This window comes from Capricornis sumatraensis, chromosome 2 (assembly GCF_032405125.1).
Source record: "Capricornis sumatraensis isolate serow.1 chromosome 2, serow.2, whole genome shotgun sequence".
Classification (NCBI taxonomy): Eukaryota; Metazoa; Chordata; class Mammalia; order Artiodactyla; family Bovidae; genus Capricornis; species Capricornis sumatraensis.
Window position 1 is genome coordinate 87,403,304 of NC_091070.1, and position 23,256 is coordinate 87,426,559.

General features: G+C 44.4%; 4 protein-coding genes and 4 non-coding genes across 11 annotated transcripts in view; 6 read left to right on the top strand and 2 right to left on the bottom strand.

The window, feature by feature from the left end:
- Window positions 1-7,457, bottom strand: part of ZWILCH (zwilch kinetochore protein) — a 43,240-nt gene extending 35,783 nt beyond the window's left edge. For both annotated transcript variants that reach the window (XM_068964805.1, XM_068964806.1), the window contains exons 1-2: window positions 7,378-7,457; window positions 3,040-3,091 (exon numbers count right to left, since the gene is read on the bottom strand). In XM_068964805.1, coding sequence (XP_068820906.1) covers window positions 3,040-3,091; window positions 7,378-7,430 — 105 coding nt within the window. In that variant the 5' untranslated portion in view covers window positions 7,431-7,457. The remainder of the gene's footprint in view (window positions 1-3,039; window positions 3,092-7,377) is intronic.
- Window positions 7,458-7,925: 468 nt separating this feature from the next.
- RPL4 (ribosomal protein L4) lies at window positions 7,926-12,736 on the top strand. The gene is made up of 10 exons (XM_068964649.1): window positions 7,926-7,974; window positions 9,343-9,514; window positions 9,707-9,813; window positions 10,145-10,283; window positions 10,627-10,751; window positions 11,023-11,152; window positions 11,408-11,564; window positions 11,862-11,945; window positions 12,057-12,177; window positions 12,260-12,736. Exons 1-10 carry the CDS (start codon window positions 7,972-7,974, stop codon window positions 12,488-12,490), a joined length of 1,269 nt encoding a protein of 422 aa, XP_068820750.1. The 5' UTR covers window positions 7,926-7,971; the 3' UTR covers window positions 12,491-12,736.
- On the top strand, window positions 9,563-9,633 carry LOC138074727 (small nucleolar RNA SNORD18). The gene has a single exon (XR_011144540.1). It is a non-coding gene; the product is annotated as a small nucleolar RNA SNORD18 (small nucleolar RNA).
- LOC138074729 (small nucleolar RNA SNORD16) lies at window positions 9,986-10,083 on the top strand. Its single transcript, XR_011144542.1, has one exon. It is a non-coding gene; the product is annotated as a small nucleolar RNA SNORD16 (small nucleolar RNA).
- LOC138074726 (small nucleolar RNA SNORD18) lies at window positions 10,469-10,540 on the top strand. Its single transcript, XR_011144539.1, has one exon. It is a non-coding gene; the product is annotated as a small nucleolar RNA SNORD18 (small nucleolar RNA).
- Window positions 11,212-11,281, top strand: LOC138074725 (small nucleolar RNA SNORD18). Its single transcript, XR_011144538.1, has one exon. It is a non-coding gene; the product is annotated as a small nucleolar RNA SNORD18 (small nucleolar RNA).
- Window positions 12,737-12,992: 256 nt separating the features above from the next.
- SNAPC5 (small nuclear RNA activating complex polypeptide 5) lies at window positions 12,993-20,382 on the top strand. Of its 3 annotated transcripts, none has more exons than XM_068963054.1 (5): window positions 13,781-13,901; window positions 14,311-14,466; window positions 14,893-15,233; window positions 16,003-16,136; window positions 19,604-20,382. In XM_068963054.1, exons 3-4 carry the CDS (start codon window positions 15,168-15,170, stop codon window positions 16,117-16,119), a joined length of 183 nt encoding a protein of 60 aa, XP_068819155.1. In that variant the 5' UTR covers window positions 13,781-13,901; window positions 14,311-14,466; window positions 14,893-15,167; the 3' UTR covers window positions 16,120-16,136; window positions 19,604-20,382. The 3 variants fall into 3 exon arrangements, with proteins under 3 accessions (XP_068819142.1, XP_068819155.1, XP_068819149.1); XM_068963048.1 differs by having other exon boundaries at window positions 15,144-15,233; XM_068963041.1 differs by lacking the exon at window positions 14,311-14,466 and having other exon boundaries at window positions 12,993-13,901; window positions 15,144-15,233.
- Window positions 18,792-23,256, bottom strand: part of MAP2K1 (mitogen-activated protein kinase kinase 1) — a 74,056-nt gene continuing 69,591 nt past the window's right edge. Inside the window, exons 8-11 of the mRNA XM_068963030.1 lie at window positions 22,758-22,822; window positions 20,879-20,940; window positions 20,451-20,496; window positions 18,792-19,810 (exon numbers count right to left, since the gene is read on the bottom strand). Of these exons, the coding sequence (XP_068819131.1) occupies window positions 19,697-19,810; window positions 20,451-20,496; window positions 20,879-20,940; window positions 22,758-22,822 (287 nt within the window). The 3' untranslated portion in view covers window positions 18,792-19,696. The remainder of the gene's footprint in view (window positions 19,811-20,450; window positions 20,497-20,878; window positions 20,941-22,757; window positions 22,823-23,256) is intronic.

The following is a 23,256-nucleotide window of genomic DNA, read 5'->3' on the forward strand; positions in this document are numbered from 1 at the left end:
TTTAATACACTGTCTAGGTTTGTCATAGCTTTCCTTCCAAGGAGCAAGCATCTTTTAATTTCATGGCTACAGTCACAGTCCTCGGTGATTTTGTAACCTAAAAAAATAAAATCTGTCACTGCTTCCACTATTTCCCCTTCTACTTAACATGAAGTGATGGGACCGGATGACATGATCTCAGACTTTTTTTTTTGGCTGTGCCAGGTCTTAGTTGTGGCGTGCAGGATCTTTGACCTTTAGTTATGGCATGTGGGACCTAGCTCCCTGACCAGGGATTGAACCCAGGTCCCATGCATTGGGAGCAGGGAGTTTTAGCCACTGACCACCAGGGAAGTCCCTTAGATTTTTTAATGTTGAGCTTCAAGCCAGCTTTTCCACTCTCCTCTTCACTCTCAAGAGGTTCTTTAGTTCCTCTTTGTTTTCAGGCATTAGAGTGGTATCACCTGCACATCTGAGGTTGCTGATATTTCTCTCAGCAATCTTGATCCCAGCTTGTGATTTCATCCAGCCTGTCATCTCGCATGATGTACTCCGCATAGAAGTTAAACAAGCAGGGTAACAGTATACAGTCCTGATGTACCCCATTCCCAATTTTGAACCAGTCGGTTGTTCCATGTCTGGTTCTAACTATGGTTTCTTGACCCACATAGCCAGAGTAGTCACTACTATTATTAGTCTCATTGGTGTATATTTTGCCTAATCTTTTCCCAGACATATAAATAAACCTACTTAAATAGAAATATATTATTTTGATAATGCAACAGATTTTTGCTTAATAAATAAACAGAATATTCTAAGTTCTATATCATGAACTTCCTTCCATGCCATTAAACTTTTTTAGGCTGTCTAGTGCCATGGAGCTACCATCACATAATTAATTCCATATTATTCAACATTTGTGGATTTTCAAATTATATGCTATAATAACTGATAAGGAATATTCTTAAATTACTACCTCCTCTGCACCCCACAACATGTGGAGCTCCTCCAACCAGGGATGAACCCATGCCCTCCGCAGTGGAAGCTCGGAGTCTTAACCACTGGACCAAAAGGGAAGTTCCCCTTTAATTACTTTCTTAAGATGAGTATCTAAAATCACACTGATACTGTCAAATTGCCTTTCAAATGTCATATTCACATATCCACATTCTCATTTTACGTCAACACACTATTTACGTTCTTTTTACCATCTCACCTAGCAAACAGTTATCTTGTTATTTTATAAATTTCATTTATTCGATCACTAATGACAGTGAACAGCCGCTAAAATGCTTATTACTGACAATTATCTCTCATTACTTGAATCTATTTATTTCTTAGTTTGGAAATCGAAGCATTTAGATACCAAGTACACAGAGCAAAGGATGCTTTCTTACTCTAATCTACTAAACTTTTTGAGTTTAATAATTTTTGGCTGCACTAGGTCTTCAGTGGAGAAGGAAATGGCAACCCACTTCAATGCTCTTGCCGGGAGAATCCTAGGGATGGGGGAGCCTGGTGGGCTGCCGTCTATGGGGTCGCAGAGTCGGACACGACTGAAGTGACTTAGCAGCAGCAGCAGGTCTTCAGTGCTGCGCGTGGGCTTCTCACTGAGTGGCTTCTCTCAGTGCAGAGCACAGGCTCCGGGAGGCTCAGGCTCAGTAGTTGTGCCCGCAGGTTTAACTGCTCCAGGGCATGTTTGATCTTCCCAGGTCAGGAATCAAACCCGAGACCCCTACACTGGCAGGTGGGTTTCCAACCACTGAACGAGCAGGGGAGCCTTGTATCTACTTCGTTCTTGATCGAATACTGTTGTGGATTGAATTGTTGTTGTTCAGTCACTAAGTTGTGTCCGACCGACTCTTTGCAACCCCATGGACGGCAGCACACCAGGCTTCCCTGTCCTTCACTATCTCCTGGAGTTTGTTCAAACTCATGTCCATTGAGTCAGGGATGCCATCCAACCTTCTCCTCCTGCCCTCAGTCTTTCCCAGCATCAGGGTTTTTTCCAATGAGATGGCTCTTCGCATTACGTGGCCAAAGTACTGGAGTTTCAGCTTCAACATCAATCCTTCCAATGAATATTTAGGACTGATTTCCTTTAGGATTAACTGGTTTGATCTCCTTGCAGTCCAAGGGACTCTCAACAGTCTTCTCCAACACTTATTTTTATCCTCTACCTATTCATCTATTATGACTATCTTCATTCCTTATTGGCTTTAAGAGCTTTTCATATATTTCATATACATGGGTATTAACACTTATCGTTTATGACACTGATGTCATAAATGATATCCTCAGCTAGTCTTTTAGACATAATTTATTTTAGTTTGTTAACTGTTTTAGAGGATTAAGTTCTATGGGAAGTTTTACCTGTGGAACACTTGGCATGTTAGATGCTTAATAAATTCACGAATGTTTATAGCAGCTTTATGCAAAACTATTAAAAACTAGAAACAATCCAGTCTGAATAGTGAATGGATAACCAAACTGCATTCATACAATGGACTATTACTCAACAATAAAAAGGGATGAACTACTGATACACACAACACCACAGTCAAATCACAAATGCATTATACTCAGGACTTGAGCAGTTAAAAGTCTGTACTTCCAGTGCAAGGGGTGAAGGTTCAGCTCCTGGTTGGGGAACTAAGATCCCACATGTCATGAGGCATGGCCATTAAAAAAAAAAAAGAAAAGAAAACAAATGCATTATACTTATTGAGAAAAGCCAGACAGAAAAGGTATAAACCATATGGCTTTATTTATATGACATTCGGAAAAGGCCACACACACAAAAAATGTAAAACAGATCAGTAGTTGCCAGCGAACAGGGGAAAGGGTTAAGTAAAAAGGGACATGAGATTTTTTTGGAGATCATAGGAATGTTCTTGATTATGGTGGTGGTAATACAACTAAATGCATTTGTAAAAATTCATAGAACTGTACTCTAAAAGGGTGACATTTAATGTATGTAAATCAACTTTGATAAACTCAACTTTTAAAAACAATTTTACGATGACTGAGTTGTTTAAAAACCAAATAAGTTGTTCATACCTCATAGATAAATGGGTCTTTACAGATTCCTTTTTTTTTTTCATCAAATTCCCTGAAATGCAGAAACACATGTGAAAAATAAAGCTATAGTATTTTGTCATTTAAACTCTGGAGTTACTGAGAGAAATTAAAAATTCAAAGTACTCATGACAGCACTAAGGCACAGTTGGGAAAAGAGCAGCAGAAAAATAGCATTAGGTTAATAAGGAAAGAAAAAAAGAGATGTGGTAAAGATTAATAGACAACTGCCCCTTGGGACTTCCCTGGTGGTCCAGCGATTAAAACTATGTCCTTTCAATGCAGGGGGCACAGGTTCGATCCCTGGTTGAAAAACTAAGATCCCACATGTCCTGAAGTACAGCCAGAAAAAAGAGATAGACAGCTGCCCCAAACTGGGTACAACTGCTTCTCAGAGGCAGCAGGAAATTAGGTCACCTACCTCTATTCTTATAACTTTTAAAACACAGTACCAATTACTATTAAAATGTAATTTACAACATGACTTTTGGGAAGCAAAAATAACTGAAATCAGTGGGTAATTATGGAGAGGTTATTTAAGGGTCCCAGGCCTTGAGTTTCTATTGCTATCCTCCCTGTTTTCATGAGTTGACACCAAAAAATCAGTGAGCTGGATAACGCTAAAGCATTCCTAAAATGGAAGCACGAAATGTTGAGATGCATCGTAATTGTCATTCCATTGAAGAAAGCTGATCCCGGGGCTTCCCGGGTGGCCCAGTGGTAAAGAACCCACCTGCAAAGGCAGGGGACAAGGATTCAATCTCTGATCTGGGAAGCCCACACACGCCTCAGGACAGCTAAGCCCACGCGCTACAGCCCTTGAGCCCGGGCTCCAGAGCCCAGGAACTGAGGCTACTGAAGCGCCCTAGAGCCTGTGCTCTGCAGCAAGGGAAGTCACCACAGTGAGAAGCCTTTGCACTGCAACCAGAGTAGCCCTGCTCACCGTATCTGCGGAAAAGCCCCAGCAGCAACCAAGACCCAGCACAGCCAAAAATAAATAAGTAAAATTCTATTTATTTTAAAAAGCTGATCCCAAAGCATGTAAACTATAAACTATTAAGATACCAAAAATGCACGTCAGCTTGATCTACACTCTAAAAGAGAAAAGAATCGTTAGAGTCCTAAAGGAACCCAACAGAACAGTTCCAGGATACCATTATTTGATCCACTCTGTAACTCATTGAAATAAAAACTAGGCCTGTGACTGATCCACTTTGGCCATTTTGGACAAGGCTGTGACTTTCCCCCTATATTTATTTATCTGGCTGTATCAGGTCTTAGTTGCAGCACACAGGATCTTTGTTGAGTCACATGAGATTTTTCACTGGGTCATGTGGGCTCTCTAGTTGTGACTCTCTGCGTCTGGAGTGCATGGGCTCAGTAGGTGCGTGGCTCGAGAGACATGTGGGATCCCCCACCAGGGATCGAATCTATGTCCCCTGCATTGCAAGGTGGATTCTTAACCACTGGACCACCACGGTAAGTCCTTGAGAAAAGAAGTTTATCTCTATGCATACGTAACTCAAGGATCATTCAACCATCATTCAATAATAATTTCACCAGTATGTATTTTATGGGCAGGCACTCTGTGAACAAAAAAGTGTTGCCTGTCTTTCTGATACACCCCCAATACTGCCTGCCATCAGCCATCAGCCACTGCAGCTACCTTGGTGCACCCTGAGGAGAATTCAGGACTAGACAGTTAAGATACACACCAAAGGAGTAATTTCAATGAGCTCAGACTCCTGCATCTTCCCAAAAGTGGAAAAGCACTATAATCATTAACTTGAGATGTCTGTTCCTGGGATTAGTAGTAAACTTTTGATGTTCAACTACATTTCCCTCAGCAAAACTCCTATATATTCTGGCTCCTCCCTTACCTTTTAGGAACAGTTCTTCAGAGCTATCTGAAGCTGACTGCCAGGCTATACTACTCAGTAAGGCCCCTGAATAACAGTAATTTTAGGTTGTGCATTTTTTAAGTCAACAATTCTTACTAAATGTCTAAGATATAAAACAAATGCATAGTTCCTGGCTCACAGTCTTGACTGCAGCCAACAACTGCAACACAGGGTGATGAGCCTCAAAGAGGGTGGTGCACAGGAAGAGACTTTGCTAAAGCGCTTCAACTTTATCCTGAAAGCTAAGAGGAGCTCACTACAAGATTTTAAATGAGAAAATCTCCCTGACTCCCTGATGTGGAGAGATAAACTTGGAGGCCAGAAAATAACTGAATAATCTGTGGTACTGAAAAAAGTGATGATGGTAAACAAAGCAGTCAGGATGCAGGGAAAACAAAGGTAGCTGGTGACTGACTAGATGGGATGGAGGTGGCGGAAAATAGAACCAAATGACAATCTTGGACTTGGAACTCTTAACTCAGAGGCAGAATTCAGGAAACTGTCACACTGCAGGGAATAGATGGATTCAGTTTGCAGATAATGAGTTTGATATCTCATTTGGACATTTCCAGTAGGCAGGTGGCTACACAGGTAATATGAGGGATTAAAGAGAAGACACACAATTGATGCTTCAAAAGTGGAGAGAAATACTAACACTTATGAAAGAATTACGAAAGAGTCTAAGTAAAATTTATCAACAAGGGACTGGTTAAATAAACATAAACTAGCCAAACAATGAAATATTATATAGCCACTAAAAACAGATCTATAGGCTGTCATACTGAAGGCTATCTAACATATTGTTAATTAAAAGAAAAAGCTAGTGAGGGACTTCCCTGGTGATCCAGTGGTTAAGACTCCCAGCTCCCACTGTAGGGGGTGCCTGGTTTCAAACGCGTCAGGGAACTAGATCCCACAAGCCGAAACTAAAGATCCCACATGTGGCAGTGAAGATCTCAGGGGCTGCAACTAAGATTTGGTGTACCAAATAAACAAATACAAATAAATGCTAAAAAAAAAAAAAAAAAAAAGCTAGTGATCCTTCTACAGTGTTGAAAAAATTGACAAGCAGTACCACTTTTATAAGCAGGATAAAAAGCAATGAAGACAAATAATGAACAAGTATGATATTTAGAAAAAGGGGTTAGATTACAGCAGTTGGTTATCAAAGTGTGGTGTCAGGCCAGCAGCATCTGCTTCTCCTGAAATTGATTAGAAAGGAAAACTCTTTAGCCCTACCCAGAACCTGCTGCTGTTCAGTCCCTCAGTCTTGTCTGACTCTTTGTGACACCATGGACTAAAGTACGCAGGCTTCCCTGTCCTTCACATCTCCCAGAGTTTGCTCAGATTCATGTCCATTGAGTCAGAGACGCTATCTAACCATCTCATCCCACTCCACCCAGGCCTACTAAATCAAAAATTCTGGAGGTGGGCCCGGCAATCTGTTTTGGCAACTTGCCAGGTAATTCTGATTTGCGCTCAAGTTTGAGAACTACTGGATTAGATTTTTGTGTCGGATACAAAACTGGATGGAATCCACTTTATTACTAGTACTTCACTATATGAGGATTCCCTTGTTGGCTCAGATGGTAGAGTCTGCCTGCAACTCGGAAGACCCGGGTTGGATCCCTGGGTCGGGAAGATGCCCTAGAGAAGGAAATGACAACCCACTCTAATATTCTTGCCTAGAAAATCCCATGGATGGGGGAGCCTGGTGGGCTACAGTCCATAGGGTCGCAAAGACTCGGGCACGACTGAGCGACTTCACTTTCACTATACGAATAAAACGAAGTCCTGCTGCTGCTAAGTCACTTCAGTCGTTTTCGACTCTGTACGACCCCATAGACGGCAGCCCACCAGGCTCCTCCGTCCCTGGGATTTTCCAGGCAAGAACACTGGAGTGGGTTGCCATTTCCTTCTAGGGCACTGTAAAACAAGTGTTTTGAACCATCACGTTATCACTATGACTGCTGCTCAAAAAACCATCTTGAATAAACTATAAAACAGGTTTCACACCAGCAAAGCTTTAAACAGGTGAACTATATCAACATCTAGTTTTCTGTATCCTGTTCGATGCCTCTAACATATCACAAGTTGTGTGTGCATTATCAGATTGAATAATACACTTCTCGTAAAATTTGTCACCTTCCACCGCCGGCGACAAAGTACACGTTTTCTTCTAAACGTGACTAAAGGCAACAGGGCCTACCGGGTCAAACTCACAATGGAGCAGAAAACCGGCCTCTCTGCCGCTCCCAGATCCCCGGAAAACGAACTCAATTTACAAATTCGCGCCGGTGGAAACTGGGAAGGCGCTAATCCCCAAGTCTGCGGCAAGAGGCTTGGGGCGAAGATCGAGATACCCCAGGGGAGAAGTGCTGTCGCCAAAGTCAAGCCAAAACTAGGGGCTACAACTCACTGCAGGAGACCAGCGTAAAATTCCTCAGCAGCTCGGTTAGCTCCCGACCACATCGCGCCCCAGTTTGACTGAAGACCCGAAGCCGCCAAGCTGAAATGCGCGCCGGGAGCTGACGTACGGGGTCGTGACCTCCTTGCCGGGACTACTTTTACCCCCTCCAACAGGCTCCATTCTACACTTAAACTATTGTTTTATAGCGCAGAGCGGTGTCTCCTGTCTCAATAGTTTCCCCTTCCCGTAAGAAAAAGTTAAAATAAATTATACTGGTTGAGGGGGAAAAAAAGACACTCGTCTCGCGAGAGTTGGCCACGTCTTCTCATGGATTACTCCGCGAAAAGGAGTCCCTGGGTTCTAAGAGCTCTTTTTAGCTATGGAAGTCAATAAATACCGTAATTTGACATATATGAAGAAATAATATGCTATTTTTATTGTTTTAGCGTGGTGGAGAGATATTTTATATCCCTGAATTGATTCTGAGGCGGGGCAGCCTGGGGGACGAGCTGAAGGTTACGTATGGAGTGGGAGTGCTAGGCACTTCCTTTTCCTGTGGGAGCCGCCGCGGTGAGAGGAGCGTGGCCTTCTCCTCTCCCCGCCATGGTAAGCAGAACACTTTTCCTCTGGACCTGTTTCTTTTTTCGGAGCTTGGCAGGAATGGGCTTGGGTGTTCAGAGCATGAAGTCTTCAGGAGGGGAAGCGAGGAGAAGGAGATGGGGACCAAAGGCGTGTGTTTGTGGCTGGGACGTGGGTAGTAATGCTCTACGGCAGCCATCTTAGAGGCAACGTGTGCGGGCCGGCGCCGGGCGCGTCTGGAGTAACACGGAGGAACCCCAGATAGTTCTTGGAGCCAGAGGGACCTTTGGGATTCTAGCTTCTCTTGGATCTTAGAAAGTATGGGTTCCGCTGAAGACTTGGAAATTCTCAGAGCGTTAGCCTAAGGCTAGGTGAGTCAATGTGGGGGTTTGTGTCTCCATACTCTATTTAGTGAGGAATACTTAAGTTTTAAGAGAGATTTCGTTAAACAAAAAACTTCTATTTCACTTATTATTGTGTGCTTATCTTAGCGATTGTCTCTGAAAGCGTTCTGGTCTTGCATTAAATTTTACTTGTTTTGTAGCTACTGCACAAGTAACGTTTGTGAAAGCACCATGTGCCTTAGGTAGTTCAGTGAACACAATATGCAAAAAGCGCTAGTATGCTACTTTGATCGTAATTGAATTTGTCAGGATGCATTGAAATGTTCGATGGTAGTGTTGTAGACAGGGAATTGGAGAGGAGGCGGTAATTGGACTTTATAAGACGTGATCAGAGACACCTGAAGGAGGCTAGGTGAGGAAGGGTATGTTTAGGTAAAATACTTGTTAAATCTGAGCAAGGAGAGGGATGGCCCTGAGTGTAGGCTTGAGAATCTGGAAGAGAGTGTGGGCTGTGGGCATCGAGGTTGAGCAGGTTCTGTAGGTCATGCTTAGGACCTTTTACTTTCAGGGGGTAAGTTTCTGGAGAAAATTGAGCAAGAAGTAACAAGGCTGTTTTTTAGTAGTAAGTTTTGGAAGATGTGTTTGGAATGGGATGACCGGGAAGGATGGATGTTTGAAGTAGAGCCCTGGTAGATAAGATTTGGTCACGTTTGGGATGAGAGTTTGAATGACATTAAACTGCATTTTCAAACCTTACACTATGGTTTTTATTTTGCTCTTTAAGGCCCGATTTGAAAGTTTAATAATAAAGCAATCTCTTTGAAAATGATGGAAATTTTGTGGCAGAACTTGAGAAATTTAGGTATCTTTCAAGTATTTATTGATGTTGATAGACCTGATGGCGTGTTGATAACTTATTTGGCTTAAGCGATATCTACCTCATCAAATTCTAGACCTTTCTGTAAATGAGCCTTTAATGCTTTTGTTGGTGCTTGAGAAGAGTGCTTTTGATGATGTTTCTCAATATAAATATTTTTTTTATTTTTTTCAGGCGTGTGCTCGTCCACTGATATCAGTGTACTCCGAAAAGGGGGAGTCATCTGGCAAAAATGTCACTTTGCCTGCTGTGTTCAAGGCTCCCATTCGACCTGATATTGTTAACTTTGTTCACACCAACTTGCGCAAAAACAACAGACAGCCCTATGCTGTCAGTGAATTAGCAGGTATGGATTTAGCTGTTTCCTGGGTTGACTTTTTAAGGGGTACTTCACAGCAGTGATGAAATTCCACTCCGTTGGTCCGTGTTTCTGAACAGCATGATTTCCCTGGATGTTCTGATGCTGTTTGCTGCAGTACGCAGTAGTCACAGAATGGTGTGGTAAGGCGCTAAAGCTTGTGTTTCTGAACAATTTCAGGTCATCAAACCAGTGCTGAGTCCTGGGGTACCGGCAGAGCTGTGGCTCGAATTCCCAGGGTTCGAGGTGGCGGGACTCACCGTTCCGGTCAGGGTGCTTTTGGAAATGTATCCTTTGTTGCACCACCTAGACTGGATAGCTGTGGCATTTGGCAGACTGAACCTGGCTTATTCATTTTAGTGATTTGGAGATATTTGTGCTCAAGACACTGATGTCCGGGTTAAAACACTTATACAGATTTGCTGTTGGGAAGCCGGCTTGGCAGCATAGGGTTTTGCTTGCAATGATGTCGTAATTTGCGTCTGACTCTGTTCTCAGCGACAGTTGCCTGCTGTCAGTGGCTGGTTCAGAAGGGTGACGAAAATTCTTACTGAGCAAGGCATAACCTGATTGTAATTGCTAAACTTGGAGAAATGTGATTCTTAACTGGGAAAATAGATGTGTCGTGGGGGCCGCATGTTTGCACCAACCAAGACCTGGCGACGTTGGCACCGCAGAGTGAATACAACGCAGAAGCGATACGCCATCTGCTCTGCACTGGCTGCCTCAGCCTTACCGGCACTGGTCATGTCTAAAGGTTTGTGATACTTTATTTTTTAGGGATCCTGTAAACCTTTCTTAAATCTGAACCTGATAGCCTGTGTGAATTCTCTTCATCCTAGAATGTCTGACTACATTTCCCTCTACTAAATGCTAGTTATAACCACTTCAGTCTAACAACTCAGTGAATGCTATGTAATGAGGTAATTTTTACATCGCTTGTCGAAATGATGAGATTCCACTCAATTGGTCCGTGTTTCTGAAACACATGATCTTTGTGGTAGTTCTGATTTGGCAAATGTGCCACTTGATTTTGTGGGTTTGATTACATTTTTCAAAGGGTTCAGGGTAACCAGGTCAGTGTTAATTGACTTTGTCAGGTCATCGTATAGAGGAAGTTCCTGAACTCCCTTTGGTGGTGGAAGATAAAGTTGAAGGCTACAAGAAGACCAAGGAGGCTGTTTTGCTTCTGAAGAAACTTAAGGCCTGGAATGATATCAAAAAGGTAGGTTTTGTGCTTCTTCATACAAGTTTGTTGCCAAACTTTTTTACATTTCAAAAGGTTACTGAAAGACAGTATAAGTAAACCTTAGTGGATATGAGAGCAAGGACTCTGGAACCATAGTCCCTGAGTTTGAAAGCTCATTGCTATGTTAAATTTAGGCAAGTCATTTGTGCCTCCAATTTCCTCATCTGTAAAACTAAAGTTTTTCAAACTATGAAGATTTAATACAGGAATCAAATCTCAATCAGAATACCAAACTGTACTTTGTTAGGTCTACGCCTCTCAGCGAATGAGAGCCGGCAAAGGCAAAATGAGAAACCGGCGCCGCATCCAGCGCAGGGGACCCTGCATCATCTATAATGAGGACAATGGGATCATCAAGGCCTTCAGAAACATCCCTGGTAATGGTTGTTCTGCTTACATGTTTCAATTACCTGTGTTATGCGAGCTTACCCAGCTTTTACTATGATGAGATTCCACTTTATGGTCCGTGTTTCTGAAACACATGATTTTGTGGAACTTCTGATTCGTGGCTGAATAAGTATATCTTTGATGTTTACATTCGTGATTAAAATACTTCTTAGGTGCTATAAAGATTATCTGCATTTCACTTACTGAAATACAGGATCCCTAATTCTCCTTTTCGCTTTACAAAGGAATTACTCTGCTTAATGTAAGCAAGCTGAACATTTTGAAACTTGCTCCTGGTGGTCACGTGGGACGTTTCTGCATTTGGACTGAAAGTGCTTTCCGAAAGTTAGATGAGCTATATGGCACTTGGCGTAAAGCAGCCTCCCTCAAGAGTAACTACAAGTGAGTATAATTTGTACGCTGGACGTAGATGTTTACATTGTTGTTCAGTCACGAAGTCGTGTCTTACTCTTGGCACTTGAGACAGCAAGAACTTCACATATATGCTGTGAATATTGTTCAAAATGGATTTGCATGTTTTTTAAATAATGCATTATGTTGCCATTTCTTCCTTGTATACAGATGGCAATATGTGGAAATAGCATAGTGGAAATTCTGATTGGATTCTGTAGAGCTTAAGTGATTAATCTTTTGTTATGAAATAGGGATTAAGCCTCTGTTAAATGTTTTTTCTTTCAGCCTCCCCATGCACAAGATGCTCAATACAGACCTTAGCAGAATCTTGAAAAGCCCAGAAATCCAAAGAGCACTCCGAGCACCACGGTAAAGTTTTGATGTTCATAGTAATTCTTGTTCAGCTTCACACTATCACTTACTTCAGAAATATGGTTAATGTATAAACTATTAATAATAGAGTTATCTGCTTTTTTATAGCAAGAAGATTCATCGCAGAGTCCTGAAGAAGAATCCACTGAAAAACCTGAGAATCATGTTGAAGCTTAACCCGTACGCAAAGACCATGCGTCGGAACACCATTCTTCGGCAGGCCAGGAATGTAAGCAGTAACTTGGGTTTTGCTGGACCTGTGGAGTTTTAGAAAGATTTGATTCTTATATTTTCTTCCTAATTTGTTGCAGCACAAAATCCGCATGGATAAGGCAGCAGCAGCACTAGAAGCCAAATCAGATCAGAAGGGGGTTCAGGGCAAGAAGCCTGTGGTGGGAAACAAAGAAAAGAAGGCTGTTGGTGATAAGAAGCTGAAGAAGCCTGTGGTGGGAAAAAAGGCTGCAGGGACCAAGAAACCAGCAGCTGAAAAGAAGCCCACAGAAAAGAAACCCGCCTCAGAGGAAAAGAAGGCTGCTGCATAAACTTAAACTTGTTTATTCCATAAATGCCAAATCATTTTGGACAGCTAATTTTGAATAAAGACCTGAACAAAGAGGCAATGAGGAAAATGACTTGGATGTGTTGTGTGAGTTGTGGTTTTAAAGTAACTTGTCTTGAGAAACAGATGGTTTAAAGACTTAGAAATACACAGAAACTTATTATTTAGCTTCCCCCTAAAACCACTTTGGAAAATGGGCCATGTTCCATAAAGATTTGACATTTTTGATAACCACAAGAGGGCAGATTCAGAGAACATTTTTTAAAAGCTAGCAATAAAAAACTTACTTTCCCTTCAGATGTGTTATAGTCTTTGATACAATTGGTGGAAGAGATGCTTGCCAACGTTTTAATATTTGGACCCTTTGGTATAAAAAGGGATTCCCTGGTGGCTCAGACCATAAAGTGCCTGCAATGGAGGAGACCTGGGTTAGGAAGATCCCCTGGAGAAGGAAATGGCAACCCACTCCAGTACTCTTGCCTAGAAAATTCCATGGATGAAGGAGCCTGGTGGGCTACAGTCCATGGGATCACAAAGAGTCAGACACGACTGAGTGATTTCACTTTTGGTATAGAAAGTGCCAGGTGTTTTTTTCCACAGTCACTGGTGTATTAAAGGTTTAATATGCTTGTGCAGAGTATAGATGTACCCAAACGTTTTTCCAAAGCTTTTAACTCGGGTCGCTGTCTGAACGAACGCCTTGGAAGTGACCTGTGCTTCCCTACTCAGGGTCTTGTTTTGCATCTCGTTTTGCCCTGCTGGCAGTCCATCCTCCCATTTATAGATCTCTGTTGCTTAGTATAAAAACACTAACCAGCTTAAAATACTTTCGTGTCCACTAATTTGCACAGTGCTGTTTGGAAACCCCTTTGCTGTAACCAGGAATCTGCGCCTGCCTGAACCTTCAACTCAGTAGGGATCTTGTACTGATGTCCTGTTTGCTGGTGACTGGTCTGCAAGTTTGGGAGGAGCTAAAGTAGCCTCCACCGATGAAAGAACAGCACTGCTCAGCTGAATTAGTTGACACTCGGTATCTTGACCATTTTTATCTCCAGGTCCTTTACATCGCCAACACCCTTTGCTTTAGGGAGTTATCGTCCCCGGAGTTTTGCGGTTTTCGCTTTACAACCAAGTTTGGGTGTCCATGAGTCCACGAAGGGGAAACGCGCGCAAGCGCCGGTAGGGAGAGGCTGCACCGCCCCACAGTGCCGCCAGCCCCTCCCAGTCCGCTTTTCTGCTTCCGGTAGCGCGGAGGTGGCGTCATCATCGAGCGACCCGGCGGGCTGCCGGCGTGACAGGTCGAGATGTTGAGCCGGCTGCAGGAGCTGCGCAAGGAGGAGGAGACGCTGCTCCGCTTGAAAGCGGCTCTTCACGACCAGCTAAACCGGCTCAAGGTGACCCCGCGACCCCCATTTCTCCACTCAGTTGTTCCCGCGCCCCAGGCCGCCGGGCTCTACGCGGAGCCCAGCCGTCTGCGGCCGATTAGCTTTTCCTCACCTGGCCGTCGCGCCCGGACCCGGGGACGTAGACAGGCACCAAGGGGGAATGGATTTGAGACTATGGGTCCACCCCTCTAAGAATATTGACCTTGTAGGTTTAGGCTGAGGCTCATTCATCTGAGTTTGTCGAATACACTACTACCCCCACCGGACCACTACAGCCCTGTAAACGTGGGCGGCCCGCACCACGCGCTGAGGAACGGCGACCTCCCGAAGCTCGCCTAGACGGCCCCTGCCTCCCCTCCAGAGCCCCTGCAGCATTTACTAGCTTCTCTTCACTATCTCGTATGGTCGCTTAATACAGCTCTGGCTCACAAAGGCAGCCCACTCGCGGATGTTCCACTGTGCAAAAGGAGACAGCAAGGCCTTGCCAGAAGAGACCCTGCGACAGTACTGGGTTTGCCAACAAGTTCGTTCGGGTCTTCTGTAAGATGCTACAGATGAACGATGAACTTAAGATGTAAGATGAACGAACTTTTTGACCAAGCCAAATAGTTCCCGGTAGCTTTTCTCCCCGGATCTGTTACCGACTCAGCTGCTTTGCTCAGGGGTTTAGATTGAAACCCACTAGAGCCATTTCCCAGACCTGTGCGGACGAAACCCCCTTTAGTGGATGTTCCTCCTAATCCCTGCTGGGCACTTTCGGGTTATGAAGGCCCTTTGTAAACTTGAGACCTATGAAAATAGTGTGCTTTCCCTCAGGACACAGGCAGTGCCTGCACACGCCTAATGTGTGCGTGCCAACAATGGCTAGGAAACGCTGCCATTTTCCATTCTTCCTGCCTTTGCTATCTTATTACGGGGAAGACAGACTGGGTCGTGTGGAATCAGAAGACACTTGGCTTTTTTAAGGGCATGCTTGTGTTTTCCTCCCCTGAGCTGCTAGGTCTGGGCGAGTGGAACCCTCGCCTCAGCTGGAACACCTGTTCACCCTAGGAGACAGGGGCAGGAAGCTTTCCATGCTGTTTCCTTTAGAGGCCCGGAAGGCTTGAGGAGCCCCATCCCTTCCCTCTAGAGCTTCACAGAGGTTACATTTTTTTCAGTTCTGATGCCAACCTCTCCGAGCATGCTCAGTACATTTCACCCACATCAGTAGCCCAGTGACATCGTAAAGAAAGTGCCCTCCACTCTTTCTAGGTTGAAGAGCTGGCCCTCCAGTCGATGATTAGTTCTAGAAGAGAAGGCGAGATGCTGCCCTCTCAGCCTGCACCTGAACCATCACATGATGTAAGCTTGATCAGTGTGGGCCTGGGGGGAGAATGCAGTCCATTCTGCTCTTATGCTGCTGAGGGGTCAGAAATTGTAGATACCCTTATCAAACCCACAGAACTCTGGGGAGTGCTAGTAAGAACCTCCTGGTTTAATTAACTGGTTAGTGTATATTACTATTTTAAACAGGGAACATCTACCAGCTGGGTACACTTCGGTTGGCTGTACTATTGTATCCCTTCCACCTTCCTACTCTTCCATTCTCTCTAGTCACACCAATGAACTGGGGAGAGTGAAGATCTTTGCAGGAATATGTCAAAATTCCTGCTGCTCTGAGTAAGTAAGTTTAGGATTTGATAATAGACTGTAGCTTCAACCACAAAGCCTAGAACTAGAGTTCTAGTCCTCCTCATATCCTCTGACCAAGTGCCCTCAGGAAAATCATCTTCTAGATAAACCACATTTGAATGTTCTCCCAGCTGTGTGTTAAGCATTTAAAACCACTGGAAAGCAGCACATCTAAGCCAGTGTATAATTCTTATGTAAGAACCATGTGTGTAAATCAGGTAATCTGTCAAATCTAGTGCATTCACTGTGCTCTCATTGTGGCAGTGGGGGTTGGGGGGAGGGGGTCAGGGTAGAATTTGGAGAAACAGGAAAGTGGCCACACTTCTTAGTGATAGTATTGGGACTGAATATACAATTGAGATTTTATTATAAAATATTAAGAATTTCTTTTCAGGCTGATGTTCTTCCTGCTAATCCATAATGTCCTTGACTAAAGCAGATGCTGATGCATGTAGACAATGAAGCATCAATCAACCAAACTGCACTGGAGCTGAGCACAAGGAGCCATGTGCCAGAAGAAGAGGAGGAGGAGGAAGAGGAGGAGGAAGATTCCTGAAGGGGAGAAGAGCCCGGGTTAGTCATGCAAGTTAATTTCTAAGTCTCAGAGACTTTCTTTCTTCAAAGAATTCTCATGGGCCCTATAGCCTGCTTTAAAAGGAAGCAAGAACTTCAGGAGAATGTGTAGTTGTAAACATGGTTCCATCAATAACTCAGGTTTCAGAGTGCTTTAACAAAAGTTGGTGACATATAGAAAAGCAGAGATGCAGTGTTTCAGTATTGAGCAGTATGGGTGGTGCTGTGTTTATAGGCTGGTCAGATTGAATAATTGTATTCTAAGCAAAAAACTTCCTCTGAAATGCTATTGAGAAGGTCTGGCATCTGCAAAAAGGGCAGAGTTTAAATACAAGGCAGCCTTGCAGCCAACAATGCCTCTATTAAGAAAACCAATTAAACACTGTTTGCATGCCACTGAACCCTTGTGAGCAGAGCGAGGCTACAGTCTGGGAGAGAGATGACAAAGAGGAGGGCAGAGGGCCCCTTGAGAGCACAGCTGCTGCCACCCCTCAGTGACGTCGTAAACTGACTGCTAACATGCCGTGTGTGGCTGCCATCACGCCTCAGTTGAGACATCATTATGGTAAAAATGTGCTTAGAAATAAGTCACAGATAAATAGCTGTTACGCTGCTTGCTGCTTTCCAGACAACAACAGACCAAAGGATCAGTTCCTCTGGGGTGAACGATACAATAACATGGTTTAAACCCATTTCTAGACTTAGGCATTGTGCCACTGAAGAAGGATCACGAGGCTCGCGAGATTTGATTTCGTAATAAAGAACTGACAGTTAACAGAATAAAAGATACTTCATATTTGAAGTTGACACTCATTTTTGCATATTGTCCCTTTTCCAGTGAACACACAAATATGTAGTTGCTTGATTTTATAAAAGTAATTTGCCCTGCCCAGAAATAGAAAAGCCAAACAAAACACAACCTCCTCAAGCACAGCTTCTTACATAACTGTTCTAGGAGAGAGCATAGACATATTTGTTAATTGATGTTTCATTAAAGTTATGTTGAGCTACTCTTACATGAAGTAGCCAGAAGCTTAAATGAGCATATTTCTTGGAAAACACAATGTGAATATCATTTTGCAACAAAAAGCATCAAGGTATACATTTTGGAGTCTAATGTAAGATACAAGCATGGGTTTTTAAGAGTTGGAAAATTTGGGTACGAATTCTAGCTTGACGACCAGTTGGTTGCTTGCTTTTCACCTTTTCGGGAGTTCTCGCTCTTGTGTCTATAAAATGAGAGTATTCATATCTGCTCTAGCAGTTTCCGGTGAGATGCTAATGAGGTATCACTTAAAAATCCAACTATTGGTAATTCTCTAGCGGTCCAGTGATGAGGATTCCCGTGCTTTCACTGCTGAGGGCCCAGGTTCAGTCCCTGGCTGGGGAAGATTGTGAAAGCCATAGCCCCAAAATTAAAATATCCAAGTATTTTATCTCAGTAAGGAAGTGTGAAAAAGGAGTTTGGCCTGGGGAGCTCTAAAAATATAGCATGAGCGATGTAGGAAACATCATTCTTGAGAATGAGATCATTCTTAGTGAAAATTACTAGGAAGAAATCTTTTGACTCAGAGTGAAGTACCTTTGAATGTGAAGAGAGATTTAAAACACCACTCAAAAGACACTGAGCTTGAAAGTGTTCACATCCAGGTTTTAAACACCAGGTCACACCACTCCTTAGTTTACACACTTCAGTGAGACATTCTCAGAGGTGGTGACATCCTCTGTTAGGAAAAGACGCTGGGTGTGAGGAGGGTGTGGTTCTTAAACCTCATCTGAATGTTTGTATGTTGAAAACATGTGAGTTAGACTGTTGACTTATAGAACAGATGTTAGCCTCTCAGGGGGAAAAATGATTGATTGGCTGAGGCAGCCTTGTATATATAGTATTGACCAGTATTTAAAATCCTGGATGTATCTCAGGCTCTCGTAGATCTGCAATGGAACTACCTACTTAGGAGATTTACTGGTTTTAATTTGAAAATGAAATAAGGGTTTAGACATTTATTTATTTTGGTTTTTATCACCTGCTCTCTCAAGAAAATGAGGGAAGAGGTGCTGACTTAGGCAGCCTCATGATCTAAATCTCAAAAGTTACTTTTCAAAGAAAGAAATGTGGCCAGTTAGGACATGGCTTTGTGGGTTTTGTTTTTTTTTGCAATTTCACTGCCAGCCCACAGGCACGGAAGTCAGTGCCAAGCACCTTGCTTCTCTGCAGGGACGTGTGTCAGGCGTAACTGATGAGCGGGGAGCCATCACTCAGTGGAGTAAGCAGCGTGGCGCAGCCTCGGGTAGAGGCCCCAGTGCCAGCTGCCCCAGTCCAGCCCCCCGCTCCTGCTTTCCTCTCGTATGAGAGGAGATGGGAGAAATCGATGGGATCTGTTCACAGGCCCACAGGAAAGGTGGCTGGAAGATAAGGGTGCTTGCTGAGAAGAACTGGACAAAGTCCAAAGATTAGAATTCCAGGAAGCCACACTGGTCCAAAGCACTGAACTTGTCCTTAGTGTGGTATTTCCGCCTTCCAGGCTCCTTCCTGTCTTTGCGTTTCCCCCCTCATTAATGCCTGGCTGCTAAATCACTTGATGATTTATCCACTACAGACACTGAAAATGCCCCCACAAAAGCAGAAATTGTTTTCATCCTTTGAATTTGATAGTATATTTATTGGAGTAAGAGATTAGGTTTGTTAAACATCTGGATTAAAATGGTAAAAGGATTTTCATACAGTTGTTAGGCACTATACACACTGTTGTTTACAATGGCATCAGTACTTGGGTTTGGTGAAAGGTAGATCTCATTTATTTTAATGCCTTGATCCATTTGTAACATTCAGAGTAACTCCACCATTTTAGAAACACTAATCCAAACTTAAAGAGACATAGCACTAAATATCCACATGGTATATTTAAAAATAAATATAGAAATACAACCAGAAGTCTACAAACTGTCACAGTAGACAGACTGGTGAAGCCCCAGCTATCATGGCAGTGAAGGGCTCTGGCTAGATTTTGATGAAAATTTGCTGAATTCTACACCAAAAGCAAGAACATAATAAAATAACATGATACACACTTTCTGATGCTCATTTTTATAGCAGCAAAGCATGCTTCACATGCACTGCCTGTGAAGGATCTTACAAGGCTCCTTCCTACTCAGTTAGGAGGTATGCCTGGCAAGAATGAAGTACCACCAAGTGTCAAAGAATCCTGAAAATAGAGGCGACCAGCCAGTTCACGGTGTGGGAAAGCAGTGCAGTTTTCAGTAAGAATGACTACCCACAGTCACCAGAATTTCACTGTAATTCAACATTGCACATGTTTTCATCATCAGTATACACAAAAACAGCCCCAAGCACAAAGCCAATCCACTTAGGGGAATAACAGTAGTAATAAGAGTAAAGATGATAATATTGAAAACGACACGAATAGAGTTTTGGCACATGCTGTGTTCTTCATCCTTTGTCACAGGTGAAATGCACATCTGAACAAAGACAGGCATGGGAAGGCCGCCCGGAAGCAACACGGCATGCCCCTGGGCAGGGACTGCTGCTTCCCAACCACTTAGACGCCAGCTGCATGGGTGGGTGTGCTGGGCTGGTTAAGGCCGATGGTGGAGCAGAGCCAACCTGCAAAATCCACTTCCTCAGCATCAGATCTCTTGATAAAAGCATGAACCTGTGTGTGAGGAAATAGACAGAAAGTGTGCTTAAAAGCCAAGAAAGAAAACTCAAGAGTCCTGGGTCTGGAGGCTGTGCTGCTCTTGGAAGGAGCTCCGGGAGCCTACCCTTGTCCAAGTGCCTGCCTAGAGCCCTGGCTCCGCTGGTCTTACCCCTTCCCTGAGCCTGCTCTCCATGAAATGGAGACAGCAGCTCTGCCTTGCAGCTGTTGAAGGAACAAGAGAATTGATGGACTCGAAAGCGCACGTTACACTGACCAGGCGCTACACAGCATGTAAGTGCCGACACTTAGAGGATTCCCACTCCTCTGCTACCACACAGGAGACAGTTACTTGGTGAGGATGCTGAATACAAAAGAAGCCAGTCGATACTGCAGAAAGGCCTTGTCCTCCTGAGGGGCGAGCTGGCCCTTTCTTTCCCTGGATCCCCTCTGGCTGCAGGGTTATCCCTGCTCTTCCATTAAACTGATGGGAAGACCGAGGAGCCGTGTTTGGGGTCCTGCAGGCCCCGGATCAGCTGGGCCACAGCAGTCAAGGCAAAGTAGGGTATGGGCTCAGCAAGCCCTGGATGGGTGACTGACAGGAGAACAGATGAAATGCAGCAAATGACAGTGTAAGGATCCGAAATAAATCACTTACCATGAGTTGCTTCAGGTCTGCTCTCTCTGCGGGGTTTTTTATTAAGCTTAAAGGAAGAAAGACAGCGTGAGCTGTTGCCTGCTGCTGGTTCATGCGTGCGTGCTGTCCTCCCCGCACCCCATGGGCTCTGAGGAAGAGTGCCTAAGCCTTACCCACCTTCCTGTTCTTAGCAGAGTGTCGTGCCACAGTAGGTTAATAAACACTTGTTGAATTAAATTAAGGCCAAAAGGCAATAGGGCAGTCCCTTTACAGCAGATGCTGAGCGCAGCAGCTGTTCTGCCCCCTGCTACAGTCAGACACGTCACCTGAGTCCTGCACTCTGGAAGAAGGGCAGCAGCTAAAGGGTGAAAGGCAAAGCTGTGCTCCCCGAGAGGGATGGGGAGCCTGACAAAACCAAAGTACTTTCAGAGAACAAGGAGGTGACTTACCATTTATTCACAAAATCTTGAAATTCCAGACTGAATACTCCACTGGGCAGTTTTGGAGGAGGCTGCAAGTACACACAGAGACCTAAGAAGTGTCCTGCTCTACCCACCTCCCTTCTCCACTCCCACCCCTGGGCAGTGCCGCCCTTACCCAGTCCAGGAAAGGCAGGGCTGAGAGGCCAACGGCTGCTACCGCTTGCCCTGTTGGAGCGGTCAGTCTCAAACCAGTCAGAACTGGGGCCAGGTCAGTGTTCTGACTACTCACCAGTCTAAATCTGACTAAAAGTGAATGGCTGAATAAATCACTTCCTTTCTGAGCCTCAGCTGACCCTTTTTAGCTGTGAGGCTCCTCCACCATACATCTGGGAGTGTGGCAGGGAAACAGCCCGCAACTACCAGGAGCTGGAGTGAGGAGGATGTGCAAGCCACCGGGCACAGTCCAGCCCTGACAGCACCTGTGGGCATCACAGAAGGCTGACCGACAAAATGTCTACCCACTTCTGAGAGCTGAAGGAGTGCAGAAAGGTTAGTGAAACATCAACTTGTAGAGAGCTGGGTCTGGAAGAATGTTGGGTCCCAGCAGGAAAGGATGACTTTCCTGATATAAATACAACACAGTCTACCTTCCTTGCATCCTTATGCAGCTTAGATCAGACCCTCCACTTCCCTTCTCTGTCCCACAGTGCTTAGCACAAAGCTGAGCAGTCAGGCAGTGAAGAGCTGAAATGAGCCCAGGAACCTGTGAACCAGTGGCAGTGATTTTTTTTAAACTGCTGTGGTGAGCCAGGATTTTCCCTGTTGAATTTGTAATGACCAAAGGGACCTTTTGACCCTTTGGGGGTCTAGTTTTAGAGAGAAATGAGAAAGCATGAAGTTATTCCACTAGTCTCGAAGAGAATGGGGCAATGCCCATTACCATGCTCCTCAGTGGAGTGGGGGCCTCCAGCTGCCTCCCAAACAGGCCAGAGCTCGTCCCTCTTCCTCTACCCATGCTGCTCCTGATGCCAGCAGTGCCGGCCTTACCATCTGAAATTCTGTCCTGCCCTCCAGCTCCTCCAGCCCTGTCCCACCCTCTGAGCAACCGGTGCTAGTCCAGAGCTTCTAATTCCCCCAGGCCCATACTGATGAGTACTTGTCAGTCTCGTCCTTCCTCAGTCCCTTTTATATTTAAATATACTGGCATATATATTTCACAGATGATATATCTTCTTTGTATTAAAGGGACGGGGGAGCCTGGTGGGCTGCCATCTATGGGGTCGCAGAGTCGGACACAACTAAAGCGACTTAGCAGCAGCAGCAGCAATTTAATCACCTGTAATTCCATCACTATGAGATAACCACTGTCATATTACTTTCCAGACTTTATGTGCACATAATATGCATACACAGATTTTTTTTAAAGAATCATAGTATACATACTCTTCTACAACCTACTTTTTCCATACAATTTATAATGAATATTTCCCGTATCTTTCTACACTGTCACCTGTTATGCTCATTGCTTTATACAGAGAAAATGCATGTGTGTGCCTTGCTTTCCCTACCCAATCTAAGACCTGAGACTTGTTTTTCCATCTTTGCCTGGATCCCTACCTCGTTCCTACCACCACCCCAAGGTGCTTATTAGCACATAGTAACTACACAATGGTTGGTGGAAAAAAAGAAATGCCTGGTGAATGAAGGATGAGAATGCATTCAATGGGCAGGTGGAGGCTCCTGAATCAGAGAGGATGAGGGACTCAGAGCTATGTGAAGATGCTCCTGGGGAAGGGACAGCCCATGCTGTGGGAACAATTCAGAGGTTTCCCAGACAGATCAACTGTGAGTTTTTTCCTTAAAAGCAAATAAATTCCAAGGTCACAGAAGCCAAGCAGTACCTTACCTCATTGACGATGTAATCCAACAACTCAAAAATTGCCATTGGAGGTCGGCTGTCCATTCCATAAGCTGTAAATTTTATGAAAAGAAAAAAGAAAACTTCTCAGAAACAGAAGGTTAACTGCCAGTTCGAGGCTAGGGGTGGGCATGGATCTTAGGGACTGGAACAAAGTCGTGGATGATAGAGACAGAAGAGCCACAGGTAAGGCCTGAACACAGAGGGGGCCAGCCAAAGCCACAGCTGGCCAGGGTCTGAGTCTGGGTTCTGCCACACCCAAGACTCATGACCAGCCCCTCTGGCGACCTACCACCGGCTACCCTTGCCCTCTCTGTTTCTCCCCCATACACGCCCTCGTGTGGGCCTCAGACAGCAGTGTCCTGGCAGGGACAACGTCCGAAGGTAATGGCAGGGCCAGGATCTTCTAAGTACTGGGTTTACTTTAGTCCAGAGAGGCGGGCAGTGCTTCACAGTGCTAACCTCCTCAGAGTCAGACTTGGCCACT

What these genes read in the sequence shown, in the direction of transcription:
- RPL4 (XM_068964649.1), top strand. An exon ending in GGCACTGGTCATGTCTAAAG is followed by an intron (nt 10,284 to 10,626) that starts GTTTGTGATACT and finishes TGACTTTGTCAG; the next exon opens with GTCATCGTATAGAGGAAGTT. An exon ending in GGCCTTCAGAAACATCCCTG is followed by an intron (nt 11,153 to 11,407) that starts GTAATGGTTGTT and finishes CGCTTTACAAAG; the next exon opens with GAATTACTCTGCTTAATGTA.
- SNAPC5 (XM_068963041.1), top strand. Translation starts at nt 13,812, where the DNA reads ATGTTGAGCCGGCTGCAGGAGCTGCGCAAGGAGGAGGAGACGCTGCTC. An exon ending in ACCAGCTAAACCGGCTCAAG is followed by an intron (nt 13,902 to 15,143) that starts GTGACCCCGCGA and finishes CACTCTTTCTAG; the next exon opens with GTTGAAGAGCTGGCCCTCCA. An exon ending in CACCTGAACCATCACATGAT is followed by an intron (nt 15,234 to 16,002) that starts GTAAGCTTGATC and finishes TGACTAAAGCAG; the next exon opens with ATGCTGATGCATGTAGACAA.